The sequence below is a fragment of the Trichinella spiralis genome (assembly GCF_000181795.1).
Source record: "Trichinella spiralis strain ISS 195 chromosome Unknown Scfld211, whole genome shotgun sequence".
NCBI classification, from domain to species: domain Eukaryota; kingdom Metazoa; phylum Nematoda; class Enoplea; order Trichinellida; family Trichinellidae; genus Trichinella; species Trichinella spiralis.
Genome location: NW_003527150.1, coordinates 5,694 through 13,895, shown reverse-complemented (window position 1 = coordinate 13,895; position 8,202 = coordinate 5,694). Strand labels below are relative to the sequence as shown.

The 8,202-nt window shown below is 32.1% G+C and overlaps 2 protein-coding genes across 2 annotated transcripts; one reads left to right on the top strand and one right to left on the bottom strand.

Annotated features, from left to right (window-relative positions):
• Positions 1-948: 948 nt before the first annotated feature.
• On the bottom strand, positions 949-5,044 carry Tsp_12387 (exocyst complex component 5). Its single transcript, XM_003370988.1, has 20 exons — positions 4,953-5,044; positions 4,783-4,791; positions 4,723-4,744; positions 4,645-4,665; positions 4,314-4,547; positions 3,884-4,081; positions 3,763-3,827; positions 3,570-3,708; positions 3,455-3,505; positions 3,129-3,269; positions 2,804-2,880; positions 2,629-2,742; positions 2,271-2,403; positions 2,074-2,182; positions 1,900-2,017; positions 1,746-1,832; positions 1,566-1,683; positions 1,344-1,500; positions 1,127-1,287; positions 949-1,038 (listed from the first exon to the last, which is right to left on the bottom strand). The coding sequence occupies exons 1-20, from the start codon at positions 5,042-5,044 to the stop codon at positions 949-951; spliced, it is 2,136 nt and encodes a 711-aa protein (XP_003371036.1).
• Positions 5,045-7,513: 2,469 nt separating this feature from the next.
• Positions 7,514-8,105, top strand: Tsp_12386 (putative calcium binding EGF domain protein; the record flags this gene model as incomplete). The annotated part of the gene is made up of 2 exons (XM_003370987.1): positions 7,514-7,644; positions 8,078-8,105. Coding segments are annotated over exons 1-2 (159 nt in total), but the record flags the coding sequence as incomplete, so codon positions are not given.
• Positions 8,106-8,202: the final 97 nt, after the last annotated feature.

Genomic DNA, 8,202 nt, shown 5'->3' with positions numbered 1-8,202 from the left:
AACAAAAGGTAAAGCTTCAATGTAAAGTGATAGGAAGAAATATTTCAAAATGAAATATATTCAAATCAAAATAAAACATCCGACCAATCGAAGCTGTTCTCAAAATTTAAAAAATGTTCAATCAGAAACCCGCCGAACTATTGAAAAAAAAAAGAAAAATTGTGAAAAAACAGTGAAATTTCAAATCAGTGCTATAAAATCAGTTATAAATCAATCTGACAGCAAATCAAAACATGAGAAAACAAAATTTATCAAAATTTCCAATATGGAAAATGTGATCATTTTTTGTCAACAGCAAGGGCAAAGATTGTTGATTTCAATTCGTATCCATCGCATCAAAAAACTGCATAGCACCAACGTTGTTGGAAACAAAGTAATGAAAATTACATTGCTGAACGATTAATTTGAAAAATGAATCAATTTGGCCTTTTTGAATACCGACCGGTGACATCAGTTAGCACTGAAAGTGAAAAATAAAAATTTCTTTTCAACAACTGTTTGTTCACATTAGATTATTTATTTACAATTCATAGATGCAATAATTTGCATGTATGCAGACAAAAAACACTGTGGAAAATGATAATTTCACTTCTGATAAAGTGGACAATTTTCACACGCTTCACAATTGTGCAAAGCGTATTTTCCATTATCAAGTCAATTAGTTTTAATCAATCAATCATTCAATTAATTAAACCCCTTTACATGTATAGCAACATCTGGGTAAGTATTGGTTGAATTGATTCATCCAATTTTCATCATCATCATCATCATCATTATCAGCAGCAAACACACACAAACCCAAGCCGTATTTTGACTAAATAAACAACACATTAATTATAAAATTCACGCCCGTCAAAATGATGCATGCAACTTTACTTCTTTTATAACACACGAAAGAGACATCGCCGGCCGCGGCATTCATTTTTGATCACTTGATGCCGCCAAATTTTACGTTTGAAACAAATTGAGCAATCGGGATGCTTTGCAATCGGCACGAAGTTGAACAAAATTCATCAAAATCGACTTGTCAAAATTTTCCTCCAACACAAAAAAATATATAATTCAGTCGGCTTGAATAAAATGCTAATTAAAAAGCACAAAAATTAGAATAAAGAAAGAAGCTTACGAGTGTGTTGGACGAGCAGGCGGAGAGCAAATGGTCGGACGAGACGATCAAAAGATTGCACAAGGCGTGAAGCGTGACGAAAAGCTTCTTCGCTATTGGAATGTTCAATTCGGATACTACCTTGCGATATTCGCTAACATCGCACAGCAACAGCATCGCTCCTGGAACAGTAGAAAATTATAGATAAATTCAAAAAACAACTGGAAAATTAATTCACCTTGAGAATTGTATTGAAATTGATATATATGATCGACAATAACTCGATGAAAACGAACAACCAATTCGGTCAGGGTATTTTCAAGATTTGAACCATCCAAGCTTTCGTTCATAATTGCTATTTGCTGAGAAAGATATTTGCAAGCCATACTGCAAGCCTGTGTGTGGATCACAAAACAACAAAAATAAACCGATCAATTAAAATTGGATACCAAACACATACGTTGGAACAAAGGGGAATTTCTCCACCATTGTTGTCATCTTCTTCTGGCTTAAATTCTTGCTTTTTCTGTTCCGTAGTTAAAATAAATCGCACGTGACCAACTATGGTGGTTAACATTCTTCAAAATTTAAAATAAAATACAGTATAATTGAATATATGAGCAAAAAAAAATAACACAACTTGTCAACTCCTTTGTCTAATTTTGCTTCAATCGTCTCCAAAAGACTTTTTGCATGCTCAAGGCAAGATGTACTCTGCGACGAATTTCTGAAAGTTAAGCTTTTAAGCACTAAAACAACAACAATAACAACAAATATACTAAAATTATAATTACTTCAACAATGCACTGACACTGTCGTCGATTTGCTTTTCTAAAAGATGAGAAATTGCTGCCGTCTGTCGTAGAATATTTAAAAAATCTTTTACACCCTGATTTTCATTTGACTGTATTGCTAAAATTGATGACTTAATTTGAAAGAAAAACAAACAAAAATTTCCTTCCTTTTACCATTAACAGCTAAATCAACAGCATATTCTAAATGTTCACGGCACAAATATTGCATGAGGATATCCAAAATTTGACGAACATTTTCACTCAAATCATTCGCTGATGACAGCTAAAAATGGAATCACATGAAAAAATCAAACCAAGCTAAAGGGAAAAAAACATCTCATAAAATCATAAGTTCAGCATTTATGACTAACCACACCACAACGATGAAAAGCTAATTTCGTTTCTTGTAAAATATTTATCGCCACTTCTTCAGACAACAGTGAATAATTTGTACGAGTGTCTTGCATCAGACGCGCTTGCAAATCGCGCTTCAAATCTTGAATTCTAAAAATTTAACAAACAAATTACACTGAGAACAATAAACCACAACAATATTTTTTTAATTTTTTCAATTTTATACCCTGAAAAGCCAGATTTTTTTACATGGCCATTCTTTTCGTAAAACTTCTGCAAGATGGACTTGCATTGATCATGCAAATAGCTTGTTTCAATTCTGAAAATTTATCCTCTGCTAACAGACGAAAACAAAATAAACAACTCAATTTATACTTGATGTAATCGGGAAGATATTTGGAAAAAACAGTGTTCACTAGCATCAATATGAAATCTTTTTCTGGACAACATACCAACTCTGAAGTCATTTTATCCACTAGCTTGTTGTTTCTAAATAATAACAATAGTAATAATAACGATCAAATAATAAATAAATACATCTTTCACTTACTTTTGAAACAAATCATACAAACTGCTCAAATATAGTTCAGGATCTGAAGCATTTGAAAGCTTGGATCGAACGTATCCCTAAAGCAACAGATGATTTAATTGCGAAATATTACCAAACATTCTGTAATTGAAAAAAATGATAATTATCATATAACATTAAAAAAAGTATGTATTAATTAAAGTGAAGAGTCAAAACACAATTTTATCGAATGCCTCAATAACAATGCTATTGGCTTTTATAAAATAAACGCAAAATGCATGCAAACATAGAATTATGATTCAAAAATATCATTTAAAATATTCAATTACAAAAAAACCGTTCATACCTGCAACTTTCCATGATAAATATTCAATACTAGCTTAGACATGACTTGTTGTGGATTTGGAAAAACATCGTTGATCACTGGATCATGCTTTTGCAACATGTTCCAAATATCAGTGAATATATCGCCTCCACGAAAAGATTGCTGCAATTTACAATAAATTTACAATTACTTTTTGCCTTATTTTCAGTCGTATAAATATAACTGTATAACTACTACATTATCTGAACTTAAACTAACTATTAAATTAACATTAAACTATTAAATGTAAGGAGATAATATTTATATTAATGCGAAATACTAAACATAAAAAAAACATGAAAAGTAACGTTTACCCATTGGCACTGTTCAACATAGGCGTCAATAGCTTGCGAGTAACCCTGAAAAAAATTATATATAAAACAGTTTATTAATAGTTTTCCAAAGTATGATATGTTTTATTACATTAAATTGAGATAACACATTCGCAATTTGCTTCATTTTCAGTTTAGCATTCGCATGATGATGACGAACAAATTCTTCGATGAGCATTTTCTCCAATTCATCATATTTGTATGCAATTCTAGTTTGCACAGCTTCATACCTGCATAAAATACGTTATCTATGAGAAAAAAATAACCAAATAAAACAAGTTAACTTTTCTTTCGGTAGTTCCATAGCTATAATATGCAACTTGTAAATCACTTCACCAGCTTCAACGAGCTTTATAGAAAAAAAGTTGAAAATAAAATGAAATAAAAACCAAATGGAACAGTTACTTTATCCGGATCTGTGAATGTTTCAGACTCTAAAGGCTGATCAGATAAAAATTCGTTGAAGTGAACCATCAACTGATAAGCTTCAAATGCGCGGGCTCTTGGAGCAGTAACGCTCTGCAACTGATCACCAAGATGAACAACTCTAGCTGCTACAGAATTCACTCTTTCGTTTAACGTTTTCAACTTGCCATCCGCAATCTGAAATATTTTTTAAAAAATAGATGACTTTATTAGTAATCTACTAGATATTCATCATGTATAAGAGAAATGGACCAGAAATGCGTTATGTTTGTTACATTACATTCAAAGAAAATATATTCAAAATTTTCATTTCAAATGCCAATTCCATTTGAAAAATATTCTTTATACAGTATGAAATAAATAAAATTGTAAATATACAAAAAACAAAAAAAAATAAAGTTAATATTACTTCGTTTTCTGATACTAATTTCTCTAACGCTGCGCAGAATGTTTCTTCTTCCTCTCGACATTGATTTTCCAAATTTCGAATCTTTCCTTGACACTGATCAAACAGTATTTGCAAATTACTAATTTCTTCTTCAAGTGCTGCATTCAAAAACACGGCATCTATCTTATCGCCGCCACCTGGTCCAGTCAATCGCCAGGCCAAACGTTCCACATACTCTTCTGCGTTGAACGCATCCTTTAATATTAAAAAAAATTCAAATTTAAAAATAGCAAACAAACAATCTTGCCTAAAACCGCTTACCGATTCTAAATCTTCTGCATAAGTTCTTAACATGACAATGCTCGGCTAAGTTCTTCAAAAAAGATTTAATTTTATTAAAATAATACTTAAATACTAAAACAGTTTTTACTAGCATATACAAATACTTGATACTAAATAAAAAATCAAAAAAATATGCAATAATATATACATTTTTCGTCTGAAAAATAAAATATGAAAATAAACTACCTGTAGCACAAACAGAAGTGAAATAAGTACAAAATACAGAAAAACCGTAAAAATTTCCATACACATATACTGTAATAAAATTAATTTACAGGTACAAATCAAAGGCAAACGCTGATTCATACCTCTACTTACTTAGTAGTTGAAGATCCATGAATAGATGTTGGTGAAAATTTTACTTTCATATTTTTATTTCGAGTATTTTGTATGTTAACTGATCTAACCATTTCATTTTTAAATAAAACGTGATTACGTGTTACTGGAAAGCATAGTTGTTATAGTATGTTTTTTTCTCATATTTTTCATGCATTTTTTACTGTTATTGATAATCTTTATCATATATAAACATCGTTTCCCAAGCAAATTCCCAAAATCAAAGTGACAATAAAAGTTAGCCAGAACAGACAGAGGACATTTCTGACCAACCAGTTCGAATCAAAATTTAAATAATCCAATTACTCAATTATCGGAAATGTTCAGTTGTACTCAAAAGAAAGTAAAAGTAAAGATTTAAAATAAAATGAATAATTATTATGAAAAAAAAGGAAAGTAATAAATAAATAGATAACAACAACTGTTGCTATTTGAAATTTAAATTGCTCACTGTTATCATTTAAAATGTGCTTTCATAGGAAAAAACTTGTCCCTATTTATTCATTTAATTTTTTTTATTAGTTATTGATTTATGGATGTAATTTTTAGCAACAGCATCCACGCTTTTTTTGATGATAAATTTCCATTTTGCATAGTTTAAATCGGTGAAAAATGAAATTTTCAAAGAAGCTTGCACTTTTGAAAAATTGTGCAAGTTGTGCAAAATTGAATCATCAATTACATCCCCCTCTGACGGGGAAAAATTTTGCTCTGAAATTATTATTCTATTCGAAACGGAAAAAGTGTCAACTGACGAAGTCAGAAACTTCTTTTTCTTCAAGCACCAACGAGCTGCACAAACAACTTCCTGTTGCAATCGAAGCATAACTCGGAAAGTTGTATTAAAATTAATTTCATAAAAATCCATATTTACTTTTTATTAAAAAAAATAATTCTTTAATATTTGTTTAAACGTGATATTTGTTGGTTGGTTCATCTGTTGACTGATATTTGACAATGTTTTGTCTATTACGTAATGTTTGCCAATGCAGTGAAAAGTGTCGAGAGAATATTTTTTTTCTCGTGAAATGAAAGTGAACAAAGGTTATTTATTCTGATCATACTTATTCTCTCGTTTGAAAATTGAATAAAAATGCCAAAATTTTATTATATAAATAATAGAATCGCATAAAATTTCAAATTAACCGAAATATCGATTAAAAATAGAAAATTATTTTCAATAATAATAATAATAATATGCTTGTTATAAAAAGAATAAAAAATATTTGAAAAATTAAGAAATTAAAGTATTTATTATATTTTAAAAGAGGTAATGATGATGATTGTTGTGATGCTTTTTCAAAGCAAAATTATTTATTTTCCAAGGAAGTAATTTGAATAATTAATGGTTGAAAGGAAAGGGCCAATTAAAAGAAAGAATGAAAAGCGGCTAAAGTAGAGAGAAACAAAAGCAATATGGCAGGCAGCAAGTGGGAAAAGCAGCTAATAATAAAATATGGGGGGTATTTTTGAACAACAATCCGGCAGTTGCATGCTGTCGTTTGAAAAAGATGAAGAGCTGAAACAGTGGTTCCATTGGAGAGAAGACACGAAATGGGAAAAAAGAAACAAATTTCAAAAGCATCGGTGCAAGCAAAATTGAAGCCAAAGTTGCATCACCGGCAAGATGAACAAAAAGCCCCTTGTCAAGCTTGAAGTTGAACATAAGCGAGCGGCTGTCGAAGATGAAAAGCTCGAACAAGCTACACAACGTGGGCGCTGTGCTATAATGGAGGAGAAATAATGCTGACGAGAAAAACAGAAGAAGCAGAAAAGCGAAGACGAAATGCGGCCGAAATGCGATCAGGGGTAACGCCGGCGGCTGGTCCAACGGCATCGGCGTTCCAGGGTCACTCGATATGACCTAACCTGTGGCCAGTTTCCATTTCGACCTTTACGAACTGAACAACTGCTGTTGTTTTTGGCCCCAAATTCGACAGCCCTGATATTGCCATTCTTTATCTCTTCTCTCCTCATTAAGTCAATTTTCTTTCTGTTCATCTGCTCGGCTTGATCGACATCACCTCTCTGCTTCTTCTCTCTTCATTTATCTCTCCATCAATCTTCTCCATCTCCATCTTCTTTCTCTCCTTTGTGCTTTTTTCATCTTCGGTCGCGTTTCCCAATTTTTCAAAATTCATATCTGTTTTTTTTTGCTGTAATAAATTAAATTGTGATTTTGTTTGCTTTAGACGCCGAAACTTCTTATTCTACACCAGCAAACCATTTTTGTTTCCAGTCGTCGCCGACAAAAAAGTCGATTGATCATTTTTCAACTTTACAAAAAATAGTGGTTTTTTTCCCCAAGCTTTCGATTCCAACTTGATGCTTTTTCGGTTTGGCTATTGTTTCTGTGCAATATTATTTGGCACAGGGTGGGGGCGGGGGCCCAAGCAGAACTTTTATCCGTTCGGTCGACACCACGGTGATCATTTGTTGCCGCCCAACGACGACCAGAGCAGCGACGAGTTCCAACTGCTCGATTTCGAATTCATTTCTATGGAAAAAGCATACAGAAAGTGTTTATATCAACGAGGAATGGCATGATTTCGTTCGACACCGACTTCAACAGTTACAGAACTGGAGAGTTGATTGATTTTGGACATCCGTTGATTGCCATTTTCTACGCCGACGTCGACATCAGCGGTCCACACGGTGGTCACGTATTTTACAGGTAAGTGAATCATCAAAAATTATGAATAAAAAAATTTTTTTCTTATCTTCTTGTTTAAATTATTCTTATCAAATTTTAAGAACTAGCCAAGATCCGGAACTGTATGAAGACCAGTTCTGATTCGATTCGAAACAAATTTCACTGGGATGCAAGTGATTAGGAAGCCAAATCGTTGCTAATTGTCACTTGGGATAGAGTTGGCAGTTATCAGCGACACAATGATCGGGTAAGCAGAGATGTTTATTTGCTTCTTTTTGAAAGGAAAACTAAAATTTATGATCAATTAATCAACAACAAATTTCACGCATTTTAAATTGAAACTATGCAGTCAATATTATATACCCCCCCATCAAAAATGAGGCAGCGTTTGAATACAAATTCTGGAACTTTAAAAAAATGCATATCTTATAAAATTTAATGTATTCAAATTCAGTTTTTTGTATTCTGTATCGTTGGTTCAAGTAAATTGATTTCAAATATTGCTCTTCAGTAGAAGTAGAACGTAGCGAGTTTTCACTTTAAAACCATTTCCGGTGCTTTTGGAAAAACCAAACTCCA